The sequence below is a fragment of the Opisthocomus hoazin genome, chromosome 10, assembly GCF_030867145.1.
Source record: "Opisthocomus hoazin isolate bOpiHoa1 chromosome 10, bOpiHoa1.hap1, whole genome shotgun sequence".
Taxonomy (NCBI): Eukaryota; Metazoa; Chordata; class Aves; order Opisthocomiformes; family Opisthocomidae; genus Opisthocomus; species Opisthocomus hoazin.
The window spans coordinates 31,122,628-31,149,487 of record NC_134423.1 but is presented as its reverse complement, the minus strand read 5'-3'; the positions used below and the strand labels follow the sequence as shown (position 1 = coordinate 31,149,487).

Sequence of the window (26,860 nt, the reverse complement as noted above, 5' to 3'; positions counted from 1 at the left end):
TCAAAGGAACTGAGTTGGGTCCGTGGAAAGTTAGAAAATGCCAGTATCTAAATCAAATACAGATATTAGGTCCTCTTAAAAGGGGGGGATTCAGAGCTCCCTTAAGTATTCCATTTACACTGTATTTTTGATTTGAGAAGATCTGAGACCATTGTACCATTATTCAAAATGGGAATTAAAAATTAAAATACAAAAAAGGAGTAGGTACACTTTCCTGCTTCACAAGCATTGCTGTACACACCGGGTTATTTTTTAATCTCACAACAAAACAATCATTAACATCACAATAATTTTCATTGTCTCCAGGGAAACAAAAATTAGAGTTTGGAGAAGAGAAAAAGAGGGGGAAAAAAAAAAATCAATAGAGACTTCTAAATGACTCCTTCAAGATACCACTTTTCAATTTAACAGGACAGATTTATTTGTATGTGGCTCAAATGTTCACGATTGCTCTCTGCACCTTCATACATAGGAATGAATGTCACAGTGGCAAACAGCAGTAATGAACAATCTTACCTGAGGATATGGAAACCTCCCAAGAGCAAGCTGGGAAAGGAAATAATATTTGTCTAGTTATATAGATTTGCATGGAGGGCACATTTTCTTAAAGAGAGAAAAGTACTCAACTCTTACTATCATATAAATTGGAAAATGTCAGCAAAAGTAATTCTGCAAACACACAAAGAGCTGTATTTAGAATGGAGTCGTTCACAACAATTACCCCTTGTTCTACCGTTCTGAATATTTCCGTGTTTCTCCAGTTCTTTTGTCCGTACCTTTCAGTAACACTGTTTGATGCCCAAGTTCCTGAGGACTCCCTAAATTAAACCAGTTCAGCCTCAGCAGCGAGGCCAATGACACTGACCTTTACTGATAATTATCTGCAACGAACAGGTATCGCAGAGCACGCACTGAACTCCCAAAGTCCTTCCCTAACCGGCTCAGAGGAAAATCTGGGTTACGCCACGGAGGTTCCTTATCGGTGTCAAACCCCACTAGGAACCTGCAAATGGGATCCGGAGAGAGATGGCGGCACCTGCAAAATGGCACCGCGTCTCTTCTTCAGATCTGCTTCCGCTTGCACGCGGCATCAGCTGGGTTGGGTGCCCACACGGTTTCAGCAGTCATCTGACGCGTTCCTCGCGCATCTGCTAGTAGTGTCAGACCCACCACCACCACTACTGCTGCCATAATGCTAGAGCTAATAAATACTCCATGATAAATTGATTGTACAAGACTTTAGGTTCTCCCATTTGGTATCTGAACCGTGGAAAAAATTTCACCAAAATACAACTGGTGTAAGGTATTTTGTCTGCTATTCAGTGAAGGACAAGGGTTTTCAGAGTTGACAGACTCCTCCGAAAGGGCGTTCAGAGCAGCTCTGCTCTGACCTGCTTTCTGGAGAAGCCCACCTCTCTTCACGGTTTACAGAGGAGCTGTAGAGAAGCTCATCTGACTCCACTCCGGTCAACCTTTGTGAATCGTCCCCTGACCAGCCTTCTGAAGGAGATCTAAGAAGAAAGTTATGGATGCACCACCACCACCGATTCATCTGCGTGACGAACTAGGTAGACTCACATCAGACTGAGTAACAGCATCAGTGCTGAAGGTCTACGCCATCGTGTCACGTACTGCAAAGGCTAAACCACACGTCAGCGCTGGGCAGAAGCTGCTCCACGGCACCTGCACTGCCACCGGTATTTGAGCTCCTCGGTGCCGTGGCTACTCGACCGAGCCAGACTGCAGCTGAGGCAGCTGTGCTAAACTACGGTGAAACTGCAGCCTGGCTGGCAGCGCTAAACTATCCCAGGTACAAAAAATGAGGCACAGGCAGAGCTGTAGCAAGGCAGGGAACTGATGGGGCGAAGACCAGTAGACATTCTCCAGCCTCACCAGTTCAGGAAGCAGGTCACGAGAAGGTAGCAAGCAGAAGCTAACAGCATGAGTGGAAGCAACCAGAAAACAGCAGAGATGGTGCCCTTTCTGCAATTCCCACTGCTGTCCAAACCCAGTATCGTACCAGCCATTCCAGTATCGTACCAGTCATTTGGCTGTGAGCCTTCGCAAATGCAGTAAACTTCTTCCAGCTCCTCAGAGGAGCAACATTACAAAAGCAGAGTAGGTCTTCCAGCACTTGTGTAAGAGGGGCATGCAAGAGAAACTCAAAAAGCTGAAACAATTTTTTTGGTGACTACTCTTCAAAGAAGCTTTCACAATATTGAGACAGTATTTGTCCTGAAACTCTACAGATATACCAAGTGGGTTCTAAAGGGCTACTCGGTTTGTACAACGTCTCTGAGCGCTCACTACTGCACAGACACGTCATAGGTACAGGAACTGCATAGCTAAATTTCCATGCATCCCTGAAAAATCGCCCCAATTTTTCCCAAATATCTCATCAGTGGGAGTTTGCATAATGACGAGGAGCCATTATGGTCTGCTACATCAATGTGGTGTTCACCGATGATCCCCACCAGCAATAACACACGCAGTTTTTCTGAGATATTTCTGTTGTGTCCCTCATCCCTCTGAAAGCAGTGATCTGCTCACAGACTTCCATTCGGGGATCGCTGTGTTTGCTCGGTTTGTAAGACCAACGCCTACAGAACGTAGAAGGAACCAGGCTTGCAAGAGACACGGGAATAGGAACAACACTGAGGTGACAAGACCAGTAAGATCTCTTCAGGTTCTCCAGAGGGATATTATTTAAGCTAACTTTCTCCTCTGGGTTTCTTCTGTGCTTTGTCTTCCAGGTTTGCCTTTCAGACTCAACTCTTTGGGGTTACAAATATCTGAAGGGTGGGTGTCAGGAGGATGGGGCCAAGCTCTTTTCAGTGGTGCCCAGTGACAGGACAAGGGGCAATGGGCACAAACTGAGGCACAGGAAGTTCCGTCTGAACATGAGGAAGAACTTCTTCCCTCTGAGGGTGACGGAGCCCTGGCCCAGGCTGCCCAGGGAGGTTGTGGAGTCTCCTTCTCTGGAGATATTCAAGACCCGCCTGGACAAGGTCCTGTGCAGCTTGCTGTAGGTGACCCTGCTTTGGCAGGAGGGTTGGACTAGATGACCCACAGAGGTACCTTCCAACCCCTACCATTCTGTGATTCTGTGATTCTGTGGGCGAATTCTGCCTTTCAGTTTTGTTTCGGGTGCAGTGGTGAGCGCAGTGCTTCTCTTTGCAGCAAATTCATCCTCATAACAAAGTAACCTGAGCTAAGCAGGCTTGATGGCCATCCTTTCCACCACCGGCGTCTGGCTCCCAGCTGCTCCCAGCTCAGTGTCACTCCAGTCACTCTCTGACGGAGGGCTTTCAAATACACTGCTAAATAGTTAAGTGAAGACCTTGCGTTATGCTCAGTCTTAAGGACCAGGAGCTACTAAAACACACCCCTTTTCATCTTCTCTTCTTTTGGGAGGACCATCCTTAACTTCCAAAAAGCTGCTTGAGATCCTAGGACTGCTGCTGTGATAGCCTACAAATGCCTAGAAATAAACCTATAAATGCCAAACACTTTTCCATGAACCGAAGTAGAAGAAATTCTGTTTTTTGCTAATGACTACTGACTTAAGAACAGTCACTACAATAGCTACAGACTTGTAGGAATGTAATGTTTATACCACTGTAGAACAAGAAGATAATTATGGCTACATGCACTGGGCATCACTCTGCAGATCGCATTTAAGTGGAAAAACGGCCTCGATGACGACTTCAAACCAAGCATTTCCATTCTCACTGAGGGTTCCTCTCCCTGACCACCACACGCCTCGGCAGGGGCTCCAAAGGCAGCAGAATAATTGGGGAAAGAGCAGTTTTCTGCCAGACGTAAGTACGGGGAGTATAAATGAGCGCCGAAGAATCCGAGACGCATCAGGACCAAGCTCTTTGGGGGTTGCTAGAAAAGCAGCACGTCTCTCAGTGCAGTTGCTCCTTGACTGAGAACTGCAAAGCAACGCAGCCACGCGCCAGTTCCGCATCGCTCGATTCATCTAGGCAGAGCTGCTTCCTCCCCGCAAGATTGTCAAGGTATTATAAATTAAGAAACTTACCAAAGAGTATGTAATCTTCCCTGAAATAGCCTGCAGATATGTCACTGTACTAAATGTGTTTCAGATTTAATGAAGCTTTAATGTCCTTTTTAATTTTGCCTGTTTCTATATCACCAGGGGTCGAGCAAGGCAATCAGCACTCAAGAGGGTGGTTTGGTTTAAAACTAGGAAAAACTCATTTGCTTATGAGTTGCACTGTATTTTCTTAATTAAATTTACTAAGTAAAATGGTTTAAGTTCAGCCAACCAATGACCTCTGCGTGTAGATTTAGATTTATAAATAGCGTCACAGCTAAAGTAAAGAAAAAAAAACCCCAAAACAAACAGATTAGAGCTTCAGTAAAAGGATTTTCATCTGTCTCGAGTAGTCACATAAACACACGCAGCACAAGCCCAACGCAGGACACAACAAAATGCGAACTACCAAAGTAACACACGGTCAAAAACTTCTCTGCGTTTACACGAGGAAACTCGGGAACTTGCAGTTTTGTTTTTTTAGGCATTCTACCAAAAATACAGCATTTCCATCACGCTAGTCGGGTTCGGGACCTGCTCAGTACTTTACGCAGCTCTGGATATTAAGGAAGGGAGAAGGGACAGCTTCAGCGAGCTGGTTCTCATTTCCCTGTGGGTACCTTCCTGCTACACCAGAACTGTAAAACTCATCACTTTAACAAGGCCCAGTGAATTGCAACGCCAGCATGGTATGGAAACAGAAATGAGAACCAGACCACGGCAGCTAGAAACGCGTCAAGACCACCATCATCTCACTTTGGAACACCTCCACGCCTGTGTAGGGGTTTTTGTGGCGCTGGTGTGCGTGTTTTTTTTTAAATTATTGCTTTTTTAGACATAGAAACGGCCCATCAGAGTGCTTAACACTCTGTTCAGTGAGGTTGTGTCCTGGAACGTGACCGGCACTCCCAAGCGCAAGCACCCAACGGGAGCCGTCCCCCAGACTCGGACCGCGGTGCGGATGGATGCACGGGGTGCACCATCGGAGTTTAAACCAGCGCTTGATAAACTGAGAAATAATCCCAGATTATTCAATAACAGGCAGAGGTACAGTGTGCACGAAGGCTGATTTTTAGCAAACAGGATCTAAAAACACAGCAGGGAAAGCAAAGCGAACGCGCGGCAAAGCCGCTCCAACCTGCTCCCAAACACACGCCGACACGCGAACAACAAACCAAAATCATTTGTTGAAATAACATAATTAATAATTTTGGAACGGAAAATGGAAATCCAGAAATCCTCACTAACAAAGCACCTTCTCTACACTGCTTTTGTAAAATATTACTCGCCTGCCCGTATATTGTTAATAAGAATTACACCAGCAACCTGGCCCGTCTCCTGCTTGGAAAGGGACTGCGGGAAGAAGTTCAAAACACATTTTTAGGACACTCAGGCAATAAAATCTCCCACTTAGATTATTGTCTATGTTGTGCAAGTTGTTTTTTAATTTACAGTTATACTGAAAAGCACGGGATGTTTTTATTCTTAATTTAGACACATTCCATGTTTCTCAGCATAACTGCAAATTGAAAATAAGCACTTACGATATCGCTAGTGATCTAGCTGAAGGAGGACTTTATAGTCTGAAATGTTCTAAAATTTGTTCTTAATTACCTTGTGCACATTTTACACAATTAAATTTCCATCTAAGGATTTTGCATTTAGATTGTGCACTGCAGTTAAACCCCCATTTTATGGAAAAGCAGCCGCCACTTCGGAACATTCAGACACAGGAAACTTTAAAAATCAGACTTAACTACTGGATAACATAAAATTCCCTAGGTGAAATTTCATTCCAAGACCAATTTATACATTCCTAGATAGATGGCTTAAAATCACCTGAAACTCTGCAGGGTATGGACCTTAATAAATATTAAATACCTCAAAAACTATTCTAAGATTTTTCTTTCCTTCTAATATCTATTTCACTGTCCTCTCATTGCACAGTTAAAAAAAAAAGAATCCAAAAGGATATAACAGCAATTTACCAGCGTTAAAGTGCTTCTGAGGTTAAACTGACAACAAAGAGGAACAGCAACACAAAGCATCTTGAAGTAGGGTTTCAATTAAATGTGCAGGATTTAGTAATGCAGGACGAAAAAAAGAGTTACAAATTAATTTAATCTTCTGCCTATAGTTTGCAGCTGCACTCCGAAGCGTCTGGGGCTTAAGAACAAAGCCTTGCAAGGCCTCAGAGTGAGGAAAGCTTCAATTTTTAATGTCTAACGCCATTAGCTGAGAACTTGTGGAGCCTGCGACCCCTGCGGAGGGGCAGGAGCGCGGGTAACAGAGACTGATGAAGTGACATATTTGTTCATGGCTGGGACGACGAGGAAGGAGGTTATTACTAATACTGCCAGGCCCAACAGAAATATGCCCTAATAACCTTTGGGACGTTCCTTGGCTGGAGCAGATGAGTTCGAGATCTCTCTACGTAAAATATATTAAAAATCAAAGCCTAATTCACCTTAATTAAAGATAATTAGTTTCACTTTGGCTTCTTTTAAATATGAACTATAGCAAATGCACCGCAAACTGCAGACAATCATGATTAAATTGCACGTTTCTTCCTCGCCACAAATCCCTTCTATTACCAGGCTTTTACTGTCACATCTTCAAAGGTGCTGCTCAGCACAGCAGCGACTCCGCTGAAGGGAGCCGGGCGGGACGTGGCCTTTCAGGGCCAATCTACGGAAATCGTCAGCCGCAAAAATCACACAAATGGTCCATAAAGATCAAGGAGACTGCTTGTGTGAGTAGAGAGGCTTCCCGCTTATTTGTCTGCTGGATTTAGGTTCAACACTTAATGGAAAAAAATAATCCGAAGTTCGGTTGTGCTGGTGGAAACGCAGCTCAACGTCAGCGAGGCGGCAGCTGGGCTGATCTCCCTCGCCGTCGCACCAGAGAGCTCATCCACCATCACAAACCAACCAAACAACAGGCACGGGCAGGCTCAGCTGACAAACATCTCCAAATTTGTGACTTTTTCAAAGTAGAAACAGCTATTCCACACAGCAATAAGGAACGTAAGACAGAGTCCAGTGGAGGGCTACGAAGATGATGAGGGGACTGGAGCATCTCTCCTACGAGGAGAGGCTGAGGGAGCTGGGCTTGTTCAGCCTGGAGAAGAGAAGGCTGAGAGGGGACCTTAGAAATGCCTCTAAATATCTGCAGGGTGGGGGTCAGGAGGACGGGGCCAGACTCTTCCCAGTGGTGCCCAGCGACAGGACAAGGGGCAACGGGCACAAACTGAAGCAGAGGAAGCTCCAGCTGAACATGAGGAAGAACTTCTTCCCTCTGAGGGTGACGGAGCCCTGGCCCAGGCTGCCCAGGGAGGTTGTGGAGTCTCCTTCTCTGGAGATATTCCAGCCCCACCTGGACGCGGTGCTGTGCAGCCTGCTCTGGGTGACCCTGCTTGGGCAGGGGGCTGGGCTGGGTGACCCACAGAGGTCCCTTCCAACCCCTACCACGCTGGGATTCTGTGATATTACGTATAGTTATCCCTTAATTGTCCACTCATCTATCGACTCAGGTAGAGAACTGTATTATTTATTTCGCCACCGCACAGGCTGCCCGCAGCGCCCTAAGAGCAATTGCTGCGAAACATGATAGATACACTGAGGTTTCAACCCACGCAAACTGCACCTAAACTTACACTTTATTGCGGCTTAGTTCACGATCCTCACCTAATATAGGGTTACACCCCAGCGCAGCAAGTGGATAAATCATCCTGGAATATTACTCTGGCTAAGTTCAGCTGTGAGCGGAGCATATGTGCTTCCGAGTCACTGAAGCAAAGGCCCATAAAATACACTAATTACTGGGAGTTATGGTCACTGAGTGATTGATAGCGCTCTGCGAGGCAACTTCCCCGTTCTCAGCTCCTCTGACGGGTCTCCCCCACCACACGGCAATTATTAATTCATGATCCAGCCCTCAGGCACTGGTACCTTTACTTCTAATTCTGCCACCGCAAAGCTCGTGATGGAGCTGGACATCGTCTGTTTTCATCCCGGTGGCCGCTGAAGATGAGGAAACAGAGCTAACGGCCACTGCTTGGAGAAATTGTTCAAAACAGCTCAAGGGAAAAAAAAAAAAAAAAAAAATCTAGGCTAACTTTTTCCTAAGAACAAGTTTTTGAAATGCTTAATTCTGTAGAGAATGATTAAAACTACATAAATGTTCTATGGTAAGAACAGTTCAAGTTATTGAGGAAAATCTGTCGTGTGCTCCAGCCACTCTTAACGGCCAAGTGAAGCGTGCAAGGATTTGCCCATGGAAGTCACAAATATCCCCCTACTACAGTCCTTAAAAACAGAGAGTAACTGGGTGAGGCTCATGCAAAAAAGCGCTTTTTCTTTTCTTGCCTTCCTTAATCCTAAATAAAAGCTGTCCGTTACTAAGTAGTCCCACCTACGCAATTCTCCACGGTCCAAGCCGCATGACAGCTCTTCCTACGTCAGGAAACCAGAAAACGGCCAGAAATGAAACATTTGCTCCACGAAGTTGGTTCCTTCCCAGGCAGGGTCTGGCCAAGGGCTGGGGCACAGACACCAGCGCTGCCCGAGGCCCCGCTGCTGGCAGAGAGGAGATGGGAAAATGGGGGGGGAAAATGGGGGGGAAAATGGGGGGGGGAAAAGGAGGGGAAAATGGGGGGGGAAAATGGGGGGGAAAATGGGGGGGGGGAAAAGGAGGGGAAAAAGAGGGGAAAAAGAGGGGGGAAAAAGGGGGGGGACGAAAAGGGGGGGGACGAAAAGGGGGGGGACGAAAAGGGGGGGACGAAAAGGGGGGGACGAAAAGGGGGGGACGAAAAGGGGGGGGACGAAAAGGGGGGGGACGAAAAGGGGGGGACGAAAAGGGGGGGACGAAAAGGGGGGGACGAAAAGGGGGGGACGAAAGGGGGGGACGAAAGGGGGGGACGAAAGGGGGGGGACGAAAGGGGGGGGGACAAAAGGGGGGGGGACAAAAGGGGGGGGGACAAAAGGGGGGGGGACACAAAGACAGTAATTTAAGACACGTCATACCATATCTACTGAAATGTGCCCAGATCCACCTAACATCTTAACTCAAGCACTTCTTGAATTCTCAGTGTGGGAATGGGGAAATCACGCTCTTCACTTGTTTGCTCAATGATGACCTCCCACCTTCTATTACGAGCCCTTCTCAGTGGCTCTGCCGGCGTCAGCAGCGTCACCATGGCAAGGCCTTTCCCAGTCTCTCCAGTTTAAACAAGCAGAATAAAATTCTGCTCCTTCCTAGCACTCAGAAAGCAAGGACAGGTCCAGTAAGAACTGTCACTTGATCGGAGACACCTCACTTCAGCCACGTATTCTGCTACAATCTCAAGACCCCTGTTCTGCATGGAGATTAAATGCAAATTCTCATTTCCCTATTATGCTTGCCCCTTGCCATCTTCTAACGGGCTATTTTAATTAATATTCCTCCTGCCTCCGCGCAGTGTAGCTTTTGACACTGTAGGGTCAACTGCACTGTCCGTGTCTGCTTCCAGCGGTCGCACAGGCACTACAACCCCTCCTACCAAACCTTCACCAAGTCTCCAGTGCCACTACAGAAACCAATGCTGTACCGCCAAGCTCCGGGGCTCAGATTGCCTCCCCCCCATCTCTCTTTCTGCTGTTGTTTAGCTGAGGGTACAAAATTGATGGAAGACCAACCATAATGTCCACACGTAAGTGAAATCCTGCAGACGACGAAATCATCCTCTGCACAACTTCCTGCAGATCAGCTCACAGTCTTGATCTTGAACCATCAGCACTTCAAAGCTGATGATACATGACTGATCATGTATTTTAGACTGCTTAGAAAGAGTTCTTCTGAAACCTCCTCTCCTTAACCAGATTCCATAAAAGTGAGTCTCTACATCAGTTTTATGCAGTAAAGCATCTTAGAGACTGAAGTGCTTTAAGAGAATCATCTTAAAGCAGAGCTTCTTGTGTAGCACCCTCTTCAAACATGTTCGTCCTCTTTGCCTCCATGGTCTGAGTGAGCTCTTCTCACATCTTCATCAGTGCTCCCAAGCGTGCTGAGAAGCCCCAGACTCCATAATGCTGACATCACACGCAATCGGTGTCAACCCTGCTCAGAAGACACGTATGTGTGCCTGAAATACACGACACAAGGCATATCTGTTGGATATCTATTGGTGCATTCCTACATGTGGGAAACTTGAACCATCAGCACTTCAAAGCTGATGATACGTGACTGATCGTGTATTTTAGACTGCTTAGAGTTCTTCTGAAACCTCCTCACCTTAACCAGATTCCATAAAAGTGAATTCCTACATGTGGGAATGCACACAACTGCTGAAAACTTGCCATACGACTGCTTGAAATATTGCTTAAAACAGCATCTTAACACAAATGTCACAAGCGACTAGAAAACCTTGAAAAGCCTTGCAAATATACAGACAACAGAGAACTCCAGTGACCAAAGACTTCAAATTCTCACTTTGGGAGTTTTCAGAACTGGCTGCTAACATGAAAACTGATATACAAGCTCCTTTTCCCTGAAGGAGAGAACCCTGATAATCTTTGCAAGAAAAGCTAATTTTAAAAGGAAGCCTGAAACACAGGAAAGTAGCTGTTTTTCTCAGCAGAGGACAGTGGAAAGCAGAGACCAGGATGTGACACAAAAGGAGGTGCAAAAAGGTATCAGCCAATCGATGAGCTCATATTCTGCTTCCAAAACTTGCTTGGTTCGTGGCATAAGCATATCACTTTAATTTCCTGCATTTCAGTATAATATAACACCAATTCTATCTGTAGATAAAATGAGCCCTGGATCTTCTGGTAAAGATCTGCAAGTCTACACGCTGCTTCAACGAACGACTCGGATCACAACCCTACACCATTCCCTTCCCAAAACTCCCTTCTCCTCACCCACCACCTCCTCACGCTACGTAGGAGACTCCAGACCTCAGCCCTGTCTCAAGAGCCCACCGGCGCTCCGCAGCAGGCAGCCTGGAGATGCTAAAACCCAGGAGAAAACCAAGCAGCAACCCTCTGTAGAAGCAGGAGGACCCGAGAACGCACCAGCCCCACAGGGTCCCACCAAAGCTCTTCTCAGCCAGCTTCTCGTCTCCTACAGCAGCCTCTCATCCCAGGGAAGTGGCTCGGCTGAAGGGGACAGTAGCATACCTGCTCCTCAAACACCTCCACCGGACGGGAATGCTGCCTATCAAAAACCAGCAAGATGGATTTTGTCCCATTTTGGAAGCTTTGAAGTTCACTTCTGGATAGCAGCCATGCCAGGTAGGATTGGAGTCATACTGGAGAGGAAAAAGAAATACCAGGCAATCTCATTTCTCCTCCCATGGAAGGCACGGCTCTTGGAGGGCGACTGAAGCGGTTACAGAGCGCACACAGCTCAGGCTCAGCCTGGAGTGTGTTTTATGACTGAGTTATAAACCCCTGAAAAACAGCTTTTGTAATGAAAATGCTGACACAGTCTTCAGCTGGCGACAGCAATGTCACTGGCTTAAATTGAACGTGCTTTGTCAACCCAAGAGCACTTAAATAAAACATCTAAAAATCTCATGAAAACACACAAACTTTATAGATTTATATAGTTTTACAGATTATCTATTACATTTAATTCACTTCAAAAAAACCCTGAAGAAGTGCAAACTCCAAAAAAAGAGAAAGAATAATACTGATAAAAAAAATTAAAAAGCTAGCAGCATTTTTTCCTGTTTTTTTTTTTGGCAAAGGGAAGACTGAACACCCTCCGACACCTCTCACTTCAAAAGGAAAAAGAATGCTCACCAGGTCTCAAAACTTCGGTGGTTTTACACCTAAGTTTGCATCTAATACTTCTCACACTCTGCCAGCGAGTTTTTTGGGGCAGTTTTCTTAACCTTCATAAGTAACAATTCATTTTCTCATTACACACAGCTTTGCAGCAAAGAAATTCCAGACATTTTAAGGGCTCAGAAGAATATTAAAGAAAATGAGAAGATTTACTTCGGTGCTATTTTATATTATCGTACGTCAGAACAGCCCTTGCAAACTCGGTCTCAACATGCCATTTCTTTTAAATTAACATGCTATAACTGTGCTAGCATGAAGTTGTAGGGACTGGAGTACGACACTACTAAGTGGAGATGATTTGAAAATCCTACAGCAAACGCTAGCTTCCCTTTTTAACAGTTCCATCAACAAGAGCCTGGGTGTCTCCACTACCAATCCCCATGTCAATACAGTGTTACTTTAATGACAGTGACCTTGTGTGGCTCTTTGAGCACCTTCTTCACCTTTTTTGAGACATTTTTCTAAGCCACTGTCCTTGCTTTCATCATTTAACACATCACTCAAACCACTTCAGTAAAACAGCGATCATGTCGAAGAGAGGTCTCGGAGGACCAGCTGACATACCAATTAACCAAGCACACAGAACACACCGTTTCCGTACATCTGGTTCAGAAGACGTTCACGGAAAGTGAGCGAGGCAAAATAAAAAGTTGAGAAGGTTTCAAGAGAGGAGAGTAAATGCAAACGAAAGGAGCTTTCTTCATGTTGGCCAATATAAAGTGAAATTCACCCTTTGAATCAAATTCATGACCAGACAGGCTACCTACTAATAAACCTCAACTAAACTCCAAATATCTTGGTCTACGTGGCAATTCATCGGATTGCTGCGGCACGTCAGAATACGTCTTTCGTTCAGCCATGGAACCGGTAAACGCTCGCTCTACAGGACTTCTGCTTTCGTATCACTCGGTTCCACCGCGAATCGGGAAGAAGGCCATAGCCAAGTCTTAACGTAACACGATCTCGGTTTAGCCCTTTGTTGGCTAGACTCATTTACAGAGTACAAGTACGTTCTCTAGCTCTCCCAAAACTGTGAGGGCTCTCCAGCATCACAAACCATTAAAATATGCAGTAAAACAAATTAAGAGAACTGCCTCCCCGGTGACACGTTCAAGTCTGTCATTATTGTAATTCAGAGGTAGCTTCAGTCAGACTCTGGGAAAGATTTACAAGAGCTGAATGCAATTATTCAGCATTAAGTATTTTCATTTTGTTTAAAACTCATTTGGCAAGGAATTTATTGTTTGAAAACATAACAATAGTCTCAATTAGCATCCAGGCTATAAAATGTGATTTTTGCCTGGATGCAGAGGGCCAGCACCAGGGCTACTTGACTTCTAATCTTCTGCTAAAAGCATCAGTTTCACTTCACCAAAAGGTATATTCAGCTTCACCTTAATGATGCTACACTACACCAGAAGAGAAGGGAAGGGCACCTCTATTTTTCGATTAATTGTATCATGCCTTCATCAGGCTGTGCAAGAAAGACGACGCAAATCATCGATGGTTTGGAACGAACTGTTCTTATAGGACGAAACAACTGCTCCATGCAGGGGGAGTATCTTTCACGGGACTGTCCTTGAGTTGGAGAAGCCAAGACGTCAAGGCTACAAGGGTTGCCGAATGTAGCTCACCTGTTTGTGGCCAGCCAAGGCCAGCATGGAACAGGGGACGTCAACGTACCCTTTTCTGTCGCCACCACCAGACCAGAGCTACCTGTCCCTTCTCCCGGACCAGGCCAAGCCAGATCTGATTGCACTGATCAGGACGTTATCATAACACAGGCATTCCTACTCAACTTACACAGTCCAGGTTATCTTTCCTATAAAAAATCATCCGTTTTTATAAAGTCATTGAAATTTCTGTTTCTTGAAACATCTGGAGGAGCCCTACGCAGAAAACCCAGCCTTTCTCCTGAACCAAACCTGACGTTGTCCTGACCAAACCTGCAGACAGCACGGTTTCTCCTGAGTGACTGCATTTGCGACCACATTCTCTTTGCACTGCTTCGTTTTGGTAGGGCTTCCTCCTGCTTGAAACTCTGTTTGTAAGAAATCTCTAAAAGCCCTTGTGAACACTTAAATTCAAACACTTTATTTAATCACACAGGGAAAGGCTCACACCATCCTGCAAATGTTTCTGTGGAGGTTTTGCAAGGCCATAGACCAGCTCAAACCTTCAATCTGCATAACTCTGTTCTAACCCTCAAAAAGGCCTCTGTCCTGGCCTGTGAAGGTGCAGTACAGAAACACCACCATCTCCCAGCCCAGAGGCAGCCAGGTACCAGGCCCTGTTTCTTCCTCTCACACAGAGTTTCATGGGAGGGCTCGAGACCGCTCGATGGCTCGTACGGAGGCTCTTTGTGTCCAACCAAACTGAACGCAGTAAGAACAAATCCATTCTAAATACAGCCAAGAAATTTAGCAATAGTTAAAAGCATGCACATATAAAAGAGTATACAAAGACTACATTAAAATATTTTTGATACATTTGATTCTTCCGTTGTGCACATGAAAACATATTTGCATACCTCCATGAAGGAAATCCCTAGACTCCAAACGTCCGAATGAATTCCATACTGTTCTCCCGAAATCCGCTCAGGCTGCAAAGAGACGGAAAGAAACATCTTCTTGAGCCTAGCAAGCAAACATTCGCACCCATTCCACAAAAGCTAGCCCGTGGCAAACAAATCAGCTGAAAAAATGCAAAGAAGCTTAAAGCTCACTGGCTAACCTGGCAGAAAGCAAACCCACTCTTCAAACACGCCGTGTTTATTTGGTTTTGCCTCTTCTGCGAGAGCAAAGGCCTCGGTTATGCTCAGACTTGCAGCCATGCATTGCTATGCACCTCGTAAGCTGGCCTTGGCATCTGTGTTTGGGCTGGTTTCTCCAACAAGAAAGGCCAATGGCTCGCACCCACGCAACAAAGCTGTAAGAGTCCTGCGGGCTACGCATCTGCTGGGTCTCTACCTCTGCTGGGTCCACGCATCTGCTGGGTCTCTACCTCTGCTGGGTCCACGCATCTGCTGGGTCTCTGCCTCTCCTGGGTCCATGCATTTGCTGGGTCTCTGCATCTACTGGGTCTCTACACCTACTGGGTCTACGCATGTGCTGGGCCTCTACCTCTACTGGGTCCACGCATCTGCTGGGTCTCTACATCTACCGGGTCCACCCATCTACTGGGTCTCTACATCTACCGGGTCCATGCATCTACTGGGTCTCTACCTCTGCTGGGTCTCTACCTCTGCTGGGTCCATGCATCTGCTGGGTCTCTACCTCTGCTGGGTCTCTACCTCTGCTGGGTCCACGCATCTGCTGGGTCTCTACCTCTACCGGGTCCATGCATCTACTGGGTCTCTACCTCTACAGGGTCCATACATCCACCAAGCCCCAGCACAGCAGCACGGTACGTTAGGAGAACAGACTCCTAACGTCGAGCCAAGGGCTTGGGGAGTACCCTACGGTTTAAAAAGCAAAGTTATTGAAGCCAAAAGAATCAATGAAGTCACGTGCCAGCAATTTTATTTTATATACTTTTTTAATTTCATTTTTGACCCGTAGAAAAAAAGACTTCACTCAAAACTATTAATAGCAAGTTTAATGCCTCATGAAATAGAATGCTGTAAAATATAACTGCTGGTTTTTACTTGAAAGCTACAATTTAAGCATTTCCAAGGTCAAGTACAGCATGAAATGTAACAATAAAAGGCTCCGGGAGACTTCTCTCCCCACTGTGCTGTTAATGCACCTGTCTAGCCCAGCCACCTACGAAGCACCGGCTGTGTTTTTAGTCTTTAACAATCCAGAGACCTTTTTTAGAAAACAAACTCCCAAATTAGCGCCAGTCCGATGTGTTTTCGGATGTTTACCCTGCGCTGCTAATCCCAGGTCAAGAGCTTTTAGCGCAGCATGAACGTTAAGTAAAAAACACCGTGCTGCTCATGCTACCTTTACGGACGGCCTTCCACAGCTGCCATAACCTAAAAAAAAACCCCGGAATTTAACTGGAACGAAATCTTTTTGACTGAGACTCATTTATTTTGAGCTGAACAGTGACCCAAAAATTCTTAGTTTTTTTTTTTAAGTTCATTAAGGCAAGCCTTCATTAAGTATAGCTCGCCTAGGTCAGCGGATCTTAGAAACCTTTGCAACAGCACCATACAGGGATCTGATTTTTAAGCATCATTTTATACTGACAACGACCCTCCTACGGATGGAGATCTGCAGACGCATCTGCCCTCAGAACACGACCCGGTACGGGCCAGCCCGGCCGCGCACGCTTTGCTCCCGGCAGAGACCGCACCTGGGGCAAGGCGATAACGCTCGCGGGTCTTTGCAGCGCAGATGAGACCCTGGCCCTTCCCGAGCTGCCAGGTCAGAGGCACGGTCCACGCTGAGCAACACAGCACTGTTTATCCTGCTCCTAGAACAGCTCAGGTTTGAAACAGCAACTTCTGGTCAGAAATTCTGTACTCGTGGAAGGCAGCCGCAAGCCAGTCCTCGGCACATTTAAGCAAGAAGTCTGGTCACGTGAATTTAAGAGCATGGGAAAGAAGATGAAAAGAAGAATAGCACATGCCCAAAGTAAAGTGTGCACACAGGGACCGTCCTAAGGATAGGCAGCTCAAAAAGATTTTCTCTTCAAAATTCCTACAGCTGGTTACTTTTTTCACCCCCAAAAATTTTTATGTATGAAGTGCTGATAAAATGATTTTACAGAAAATGTGTTTGTGTTGGAAATTTCAATTTCTCAATCAAAAAGCTTTTTTGCTTGTTTATTTTAAACAGAAACCTCAAATTTTTTAAGGGTTTCAAATTCACCCACAGTCTACCAAGGAGGCAGACAACCCAAAGCTTATGACCTTCATTGTTTTTTGATGGCTAGACTACAAATTTGACGACAACAAATGACTCGCGCAGCAAGCAATACAATTTTAACACAAGAAATCAGATCAAGTACGTTTTAGCTTAAGCGTCTCTTTTTCCATGAATAGATGAATGCATCACATTCATCCATAAACAATAAAAGTAATTTATTTAATGTACACCTGGGAAAGAGAACAGTAATCTTGATGTGTACACTAGAAGCATAATACAATTTCATTCTCAGCCCTGCTTATGACCCTCTTGGAGTAACAGCTGAGTTGGAAAAGTTGATGAATTTGAAGCTGTTAATTTGTCTGAATCGCTACATTCCGGTTCTTTTAGAAAATGGAGGCACAGGAATCAGCAAGCTTGCTAGCGAAAGTGGTAATACATAAGACCAGATTTTTTTTTTCTCTCTCTTTTTTTTTTTAAAAAAAAACATTTTTCTGCACATAATATTCTGATGACACAGGACAGCCCAAGTCTTTCTAGGATGGTGACATGAGTGTTTCAGGAGCCACATAATGAGTACACCTTGACTAGAAAAGCACTTAGCAAATAAATGGATACCCTGGTCTGCTTGCTTCTTACAAGAAAGTAAGAAAAAACACCTGAAAGCGATTAAAGGTCATGGATTTATCTCTCTTCTGAGGTTTGAAAAACACAAGGATCAACCACTTTGTATTGTTTACACTTTTTTTTTTAAACAAGCCAAACACTTTTTTCCTCATTACTATTACGATGTAAGCAGTTTGCTAAAAGAATTTTAATGGACAAAAATAAAAGACAGCAGTAAATACACTGCTCTGAACTGAAGCGTTGAAGTTTTCACATCTGTTAAATGAAGAACTAAAATTATTCAAGGTGATCTAAGGGCAAACACCCCTTAACTTTGGGAGTTTGCTTTCAGCTGGCTCTCGTCACCAGACTGATGGCATTGACTTGAGCACCCCACGGCAGGAGCTCAGCCAGAACTGCCGACCCCAAACCCACCCCCACACCCCGAGCTGACAGCAGCAGCCGCCTTCCTCCAAGTGGGACCTCTCCAGCAATGCGTTACGTCGATCTCAAAACGATGGGAATTTGTTTAAACGACGGGAAAAAGGACAAAAGTAGTCTCATCATAACAAGCATCCTGACCAAAATTGATATAGAAAAGTGAAATGTATCCATGACTCGATACGTGCGATAGTAACATGACACAAATTGCAATCTAATGCCCTAATATTATTAGTCTAGTTATTTTTAGCTTCAAATTTCCACGGCAGCTTCACCTGGGACAGACCCAGACGGGTCCGCACGCTCTGCTAAAGCGCAGGCTCCCAGCAGCGGCTCCCGAACCGCGCGCAGCATCGGACCGTCAGTCCGCAGAGAGCCGCAGGCTATCGATGGAAAACTGTTTTCTTAACGTCGAACCGGCTCTCTTCTTTGTTCCCAGTTGTTACAATGCATTAAAGGCAACTAAAACCACATGAAAGAAACACCTTCCCAGTACTGCCCGTCGCTACCAGCAAGCAGAGCGGCTGCCGCAGAGCTGGCAGGCGAGCGCAGAGAGGAAGGGAGTGGGGCTGCGCGACAGTAAAAGGGAGCCGTTCCGTGGCACGCACAATTAAGACACAGCTTATGCTGGGGATGGGGAGAGATGAAGTTTGAGAAATGATTTAGAGTATATCCCTGCATTACACCGAGCAAGACTGTGAACAAATACTTCTATTTAAATGTTATTCCGGCATAAATCCACTTACCGCCATATAAGCATTTGTTCCAACATACGTCTTGGCTATAGAATTCACCAGCTATCAGACAAAACAGTCTGTTAGAACAATATAAAGATAATGTGGAAATAAAATGGGCAATTATTCCTCATTTAACCTACAATCATCATTCCTATAAATCAACTAAAAATTATGTAAAAGGGAACAAATTTATCTGCCAAGGCATTAAAAATGATTAAATCTCTCTTTTGTTCGGAATGAGAGTTCCAATTTAAACAAGCACTGCATTACAGTTTATGGCAGATAACCTTAAACAATTCTGTTAAACAGGATGCTTATCGCTTTAGTACCCCAAACTAGTCTGATATAAAAAGTCAATTTGACGTAGGATTGAAAGCGCTCATTTTTCAGTCAGCTGGCTCAAGATGTGAATAAAGCCACATTCATCACCCGAATGCAACGAGCACTAAATACGCTGGAGGGACAACAGGCTCTGACAACTCATAATACAAGGCTGACCTTCTCTTTGGTCCTCGTGTTTGGCGGAGAGTAAAGGTGCTGAAATTCAAATCAACATCACAGCAAGCTCACGGGTCACTATCAGAGAAGTTCTCCAGGGAGGCCCAAAATGGAAATTAATTAAAATTTGTGCTGCACATTGTAAAAGCCCACCACCATTGTTACTCCCAATATTAATTTTTATTGTGGGCCAGTTGGGCTCCCCAGACACGTCTCTCGTTCTGCCCTCCCTTTTGTCTGGCCAAAACGCTTTCATATCAAAGCTGCATATCAATGAAGTTTGCTATTCGTAAGTAGTAATTACAATATCAGCAGTTTTTACTGTCATTAAACAATGAACAATCATATTCAGATGAAGAAAAGTCACCCAGAGATTAAAAATGAATAGGGCTGTCCCAGCAGAGGGGAGCGTGCTGGGGGGCTGCCGGCCTGGCAGCCAGGGATGCTGGCATCAAAAAGGGAGCGGGCAGAGAGCTGGAGGGGGAATTACCTGCGTGCTGACCCCGAAGTCGCACAGCTTCACCTGGCCACGCGTGTTCACCAGCATGTTGGACGGCTTCACATCTGGCGGGGGAACAAAGCCGGCTTTAATCTGTATCATCCTAGAGACGCGGCGTACATACAGAGATCGTTAGGAACATTGGCGTGACGGATTTGAATAGCAAATATGTCAAAGATGTATTTCAAACACAACCTCTGGTTCGTGACCGCCGGTAGCAAAGACGACATTACACCCACACCTCTCGAGTACTGATAATCGCTGTTCTTAAATCACAGAATCATTTAGGTTGGAAAAGACCCTAAAGGTTATCGAGTCCAAATCTGCAGGTGACACCAATCCAGGAGGGCAAGCAAATGCACTGAAGGACAGGACCTGGAATTCAAAGTGATCTTGACAAACTGGAAAATCGGACTGAAAAAGCAAGATGAAATTCAATAGGGGCCAGTGGAAGCACAACGTTTAGACAGGGACCTAATAAATGCTTATAAATATCTGAAGGGTGGGTGTCAGGAGGATGGGGCCAAGCTCTTTTCAGTGGTGCCCAGTGACAGGACAAGGGGCAATGGGCACAAACTGAGGCACAGGAAGCTCCAGCTGAACATGAGGAAGAACTTCTTCCCTCTGAGGGTGACGGAGCACTGGAACAGGCTGCCCAGGGAGGCTGTGGAGTCTCCTTCTCTGGAGATATTCAAGACCCGCCTGGACAAGGTCCTGTGCAGCCTGCTCTGGATGACCCTGCTTCAGCAGGAGGGTTGGACTAGATGACCCACAGAGGTCCCTTCCAACCCCTACTATTCTGTGATTCTGTGAACTGCATAAATATAGGCTTAAACCACTACCTGGAGTGTAGGCTGGAGCAGGTCTGCAAAAGAAGGATCTGCGGATTACAGCATGAAGTGGAAATGACAGAGAGGGAACAAACTCTGGACAATTTAGGAACAAGCCAAAAGCAACGGCGCAGACTGAAGCCTGTTTTCGCATCGAAGGATCGCCGGCCTGACCTTTTCAGGTTCACCCCAGCCCTGCAACTTCGTACGGTAACGCTGCAATTAACCCCGTCTCCCTCTCCTCTAACAGCCCTCGCTTCATTCCGCGTAGCGACGGGAGCAGAATTTAATATTCTATAAAAACTGCAAATGCCAAGTATCCCATACAAACACCCGTATACAGGGACACAGGCAAAACACAGACGCAGAGGCGAGCCTCCCTCCGCCCCAGCAACACCCACAGCGCAGCTCTGCCCTTGCGCACGCCGCTACTCGAAGCCACCGGCTTCCACCTCCATGGCTCCCGCCGCGTCAAACGGCTCCCATCTCATGGTTCCAGGGCTTTTCCAGAGGTTAACTGCCAGCAACGCCTTAAAATGATTAATAATCCCGCCCCAGCACATAAAACATCAATGCACATCGTAAAGCCAGATTGTCAGCGCAAGGATCTTAATGCTGACCCCCTCCGACGCCAAAAGAAGTTGGTACGCTTCTGCTGGATACTGTAAAATCGGCGTGTGAATAAACACCCAGGCTGACTGTTGGGTGGGAAACATCGGGCATCTTTCTGTTCCAGGGATGCCAGTCGGAAAGCCTAATGTGCGCTACGGCCTGGCTTCAACTTGGGAAGATTAGAGCACAGTGGCTTTGCCTAATCGCTGCTTTCTTCTGTCAAAACGGATTAAAAGCAATAGCTTGTGTCTCTGCCTTCTTTAAAACTGAACACTAGTTGGGTGCAGATGGATGAAACCCAACTAGAAAAGAACCTAATTTTGTTTGTCATTAAGTTTGCCTTGGTTTAGCAGATGTTTTCTGGTACCACAGTAGCTTGCTTAATTTGTCTCTGTAGTGTAGAAATGTATAACCTCAATTAACAAGCTGATTAAATGCTTTCCCATATTTGAGCTAAAAATCCAGTTTAAAAAAGGGGACCATTCAACAGTATGGGATACAGCTTCAGTGGATCCGTATGTTTTAAGCTGGGTATCAATACTGCCGATACGTTTTGCAATTTCCTCCCCAAAGCTGAAAGCAAATTCAGTCACGAGCGTCTCCACCGCGCTGCAGCATGCCCAGACTCCGTTCGCGTGCGCGGTCTCCCTCCCGGCTTCAGGAATTCGATCCGGCCAGGCATTTCTGACGGATTTTTACCTATTCATCCGCCTCAGGTGACGAGACAGAGCACCGCTACAGAGCAACCCTCGCAGGCGCAGCAGCTCCCCTACGCTTCCCAACATCGTTTTAGGAATATGTTTTCCACCCAAAACTTCAGGGAGACTCGGACCTTCGCCCGTGGCAGCCCGCGGAGCGGCACGCTCCTCCCCGAGCCGAGTGACTGGGCTACATCCAAGCAGACGTGCCGAGCACAGCAGCGGGCTCTGTCCTGAATCCCGAGCAGAACAGCAAGTTGCACAGTAATCCTGTTTAACCTTCTTTCTAAAAATACGGCAGCCAGCAGAGCTACCTCGTTACTAGGCTTGCGCTGAATTGTAATGAACTAAACAGCAGATGCAACTACACACACAGAAAATACTGACATTCTGCACCTCGAATCCAGCTGCTTGTAGTACCAATACTCCTAAAAAAGCCCTGTAGTATAACAAGAGGCTCCTGCTTTTAATTGCAAAGGATGTAACAAAAATAATTAACAGCCAAATGGACAAGAAATGCCTGCTCTAGGTGACCCTGCTTCGGCGGGAGGGTTGGACTAGATGACCCACAGAGGTCTCTTCCAACCCCAAACATTCTGTGATTCTGTGAAAAACCTTTTGGCGCAGTATGGTTTGTGGGATCAGGACCAGATCAATCACATCGTATTTTAAAAACGCAGAAATCCTTCGAGTAGAAGGCAGGGTCTGGGAAGGCAGAAGGCAGCTCCAGGCGTGAACCACCACGACCTCTCGGAAAGTGATGACGAGGCACCACGCACGTAGCCAAATTCTCCTTCTGTAGGACTCAGCCGTGCCATGGGTTCAGAGGAAGAGGAAGGACGTTCTCCAAGCGTAGCCCACGAGTCCTTGCTCCCTTAACGCGATCCACCCGAGGAGAGCATCGGGCCACGTCTGTCCCTGGTGCCACCAGCGCTGCCCAGCTCCCAGGCAGGCAGGGCCATGCCCCTGCGTCACTGGGGATCTGCAGACCCCATCTCCCCTTCCCTGCCACCACGCGGCACGTGACAGTGAGTCCATATAATTAAAAAAACCCATCTGTCATTCACTAAGTGTCGCTTGATCCCGAAATCCTTCCACAAACAAAACCAAAAGAGAAAATCCTAAAGGAAAAAAAGCCACGGGCGATCAGCCCCCCGAGGCCGCGACGCCGACGCAGGGTGGGGACTCTCCCGAGCAAGCTGCAGCCGCCCAAGCTCTGCTAAGAACACACACGGTCTGTCCTTGCAGCAGAATTTAAACCGCACCGCCAATGGGGGATTGAAGCAAATATTTGCTCTGAGTTCCAATGGCGGCGTTGGTTTCTTCCAGGAAAAAGGAAGTGACCGTCCTGGACACAAATGCCACTTCACAGAGTGTCTTGTGTCGAAAGTGGGGGGGAAAATCACCCGATCGGGAAATCAGACTTTTTGTTTCATAAAGCGCTTCAGTTAATGGGTTAAACATTTTTTGGTTTTGGAAAACAAATGTGCATAAATAATGTTCTGCACCATCTGCTTGTGATTAATATTACTGTTTAGAAGTGAAAGAATTTAAACAAGAGCCAAAAGGGGTCATTATGCTCCCATTACCAGTGCTTGCTTAATACAAATGATTTCTATGAAGCATCATTACAGAGGATGAACAAGTCCTCTTTATGATATATCTGCCTAAGTCGTTTCACCTCTCTGCAAACAAACGGGACCTCCAAGCTCTTACTTACCAGTAAACAGAACTGTCAGAGGTTCAGCTCTTTGAACACCAAACATTTCAATCATCTTGTTTTATTGAAAGGCAAACAGATTAATGATTGTGGGGAAAAAAAAAACAACAACCCACACGTATTTTTAAAAGCTGTCTCTTGACTTTTTCTGTCTTTTAAACACATAAAACCTGCAGTACGGCAGGTTCAAGGGAGATAGGAGACACAAAAGCACAATTTTAGCTGCAGACAGCTCACAGAACATTACTGTTAAAGTGAAGCTGGTGGAAGAATGAAAATATTTTCTTGCCATAATGACCTCATCAGCATGCTTTTTGCAGAGGCCGTGATTTTTTTTTTTAAATAAGCCTAAGTGGTCCATGTGTGTGCATGTATGTGGTTAGCTATACGTACACACACACGTAGGTAGGTATGTACACGTACACACACGTGCCCTAGCGTTTTCACTTGTGTTTCATTACATGTGGCACTAATCCTGATTAATTCTCACAAAGCTAAAAAAGCAGGGGGGGAAAAAAAGTCAAAGACGCTGCTCTGGTCACCTGTGGTGAAATCCTGGGCACCCTGCGGTTCCTGCCGAGACGAGGGGAACACTCGCCGTCTGCACCGCACACCTGCCCGTCCCCAGCAGGCAGCACCCCTCCGCTCCAGGCTGTTCAGCCTCGCACATCACAAGGTAGAAAACGCTTCCAAAAACTCTGACACGAATTTCAAACCCAGGCAGAAAGCAAGGTCCCCAAACCGCGCAACGCACACGGGCCCCCAGTACACAGCCCTGCCTACAGACACAGCTCGGCACAATTAAACACAAGCGGGTGACACTGATTTCATACATCTCCTTTAATAAGGAGGTGTGAACAGAGAAAAACGTACCAGATAGAATGCACACGGTCCATACTTATTCTTGAACTTAACAGATTTTGGTTTGTCTTTATACAAACTTTGACTTTGTACATGATTAGACTTGTTTAATTGCTAATTCGGTTTTAAATCTAAGTTAATTTCTCATTACCCTTCCATTTCTACTTCTTATCCTCTGGGGAAAAGAGCACACTTATCATTGGGACATTCTCACATCTTCCAAAGAAGTGGGGTAGGTGTTAATCTTATGTTTACGTTTGATGTGGGTGTGATGACTATGACTACAGCGTTGGGTTTATTAATATGCACGGCTGTCACCTCATTAGTTGCAAGGTTTGTTTTGAAGTTAAGCTGTAATATTTGCTGAAATGTCTGATCTGAAATAAAAGACTTGCTCATTGTTTGTCTCCTTTGCTTTCATCCACGCTTTAGTCACAAACTGTCGTTCGCTGCACTGCTTTACGCAGCCTCTTCACCATGATGGAAATTGGTGGCTTCTTAGCCTACGTGAGCTTCCGCCACGGTCTGCTTTACATCTGACAGCAGGGAAGGCAGGCTCAAATTTGCTTTCCTTTAGCTCTCCTGCCTTAAAACCAGTAGACGGCTGAAGGAGACTACTTTAAGAAACGGGCACCTGCCTTGCAACGTGTTACTCTGCGCCCATTTTTAAGACATAGAAGAACACGCACATTTTCTGTATCTTAAAAATGGGCACAGAGTAATAACATTGAAAAGTCGTCCCTTGAGGAAGCTCTGCTGGATGCTGCAATGCTAGTTGTCCCCTCCATGGCACCCTGCAGTGCTGCTCTCACCTTGGTCAGTCCAGCAACAGACCAAGGCCAGAAAAATCTGAAGTGTGATGAAAAATCAGTTTCCGCACTTTTCTTTAGAGCACAGCAAGGACCATACATAATTCATCAAAAACTCAGAGCTGCTCTTCAATCAAGGCAATGAAACCCATGCAGAAAGGGAGATTCTTTTTTACGGAGAGAGCAAGAAATCAGACCAGCTTCTAAATGTACAGCAGAACAACAACAAAAAGTTACAGTAATGACGCTTGACCACAGCGCTCTCTCCAAATCACCTTCAGTAGCTGGCCAGAATCTTTAAAGAAAAAATTAAAAATGGAGAAAAAAAAAAATATTTCGAATCGGCTTTTTCTTTTGGGTGTTACAAAAGTGTTGCAAAGACTTTGTAGCCTGTTCAGAGCAATGCCCAGCCACAGATGCTCCAACTACTTTTCGTTTTATATTTCTCCTGCCAGCTGCAGCAGCAGCTCTGGCACCCAGGCTGTTCATCCCCTTGCTGCGAGTGGATGGAGCTGATAAATCTCTGCATCTGGCAACATTCAGGCTAGCAGGTGAAATGTTAAATCATCATCAGAAATGAAGCCTCCTCGGTGACCTGTGCCTGCACCGGGTTGGTGATGGACTCCTGGTTATTTCTGCTCTTTCAATGCAGGAACAGCCCAGGGTCAAACACACCAGCAGCCTCGGCATCCCACTCACCCTCTAATCGGGGGTAACAAAGCCAGGTCCTTACCCGATCTCGACTCACTCTTCTGGCCACAGCCCTCCTTCTCCTACCCAGGAGAACGTCTGTGCTCTCAGGTCAGAGCGATGCCCCGGGAAGGAGATGCAGTGAGACCAAGGGGGAATCGACGCTCAGGTCCTGGTGCAGAGCTGCTTGCTGGGCCATTACACCACGGAAGGATCACCCTCCTCCTCCTCCACTACAAACCCACGCCACAGAAGCCCAAGGACAGTCTGAGCTCTAAGGAGGGGCAGGACCTCGACACGTGCTGGTAATTAGTGTTTCCTACTAGCTTACTCTCCCCCTCAGAGCAGAGATTCCGGGATGGCTCTCCAGAGGTGCCCGAATCCTTGCACTGCTCACACCGGGCGCCGCACCCAGCGCTCCTCATCGCCTTGCCGCAGCCTCGCACCTGCTTCTCAGCCACTCCAAAACCAAGCACCCCAGCAGAAACGCTCTTACCTATTCGGTTTGTAACTTAAAATTTGCTACGTGACTCCCTACTTTACGCTCCTCTTTCAATCACCAGTGATGTCGGTTACTGCACGCTCCAACTGTGCATGCGGGCTGAGTGAGCAGATGGGTTAAATTAAACAGTATTGTTAGCAACATTAGGAACCAGAGCAGTTACTTTCAGACACTTTAGAAACATTATAAATGTAATGAGTTTCTTTTTTTTTGGGGGGTGGTGGTAGTGGTGCTGTAGGGGGGAAGAGCTTCTTTGTTCTTTAAACAGCATTTTCCACTGTTTCCAGAATTGACATTGGTTTTGAAAGTTCTAGTACATCTGAATTAACTTACCACAACAGATACATTTAAAAAAAAAAATTTAACAACATTAATAAGCTAGAAAGAAATGAGGAGTTTAAAAAATACAGATTAGTTTCAGGAAGGAGAATAAACAGCAACAACCAAAAATGGCTTATGTCCAAGCAGGTTTAAAGTTTCTTCAATTCATGACCATGTTAGAGGACAGCGGGCGACAATTTTAGAGATCTGAGACTCCGGCAATGCTTGCGGCTGTCACGTGAGATTTCTGAAGTACCTAAGAAAATTCATTATCTATCTTCTATTTTCAGTACTAGTCAAACATCTGATTTTCCTTGCTGTTTTTTCTGC

General features: G+C 45.9%; 1 protein-coding gene across 4 annotated transcripts in view; it reads right to left on the bottom strand.

Moving 5' to 3' along the window:
* MAP2K5 (mitogen-activated protein kinase kinase 5) overlaps positions 1–26,860 on the bottom strand; it is a 140,434-nt gene that overhangs the window by 51,620 nt on the left and 61,954 nt on the right. For all 4 annotated transcript variants that reach the window (XM_075431828.1, XM_075431826.1, XM_075431829.1 and 1 more), the window contains 4 exons: positions 19,479–19,552; positions 18,500–18,550; positions 14,420–14,491; positions 517–546 (listed from right to left, as the gene is read on the bottom strand). In XM_075431828.1, the coding sequence (XP_075287943.1) occupies positions 517–546; positions 14,420–14,491; positions 18,500–18,550; positions 19,479–19,552 (227 nt within the window). The remainder of the gene's footprint in view (positions 1–516; positions 547–14,419; positions 14,492–18,499; positions 18,551–19,478; positions 19,553–26,860) is intronic.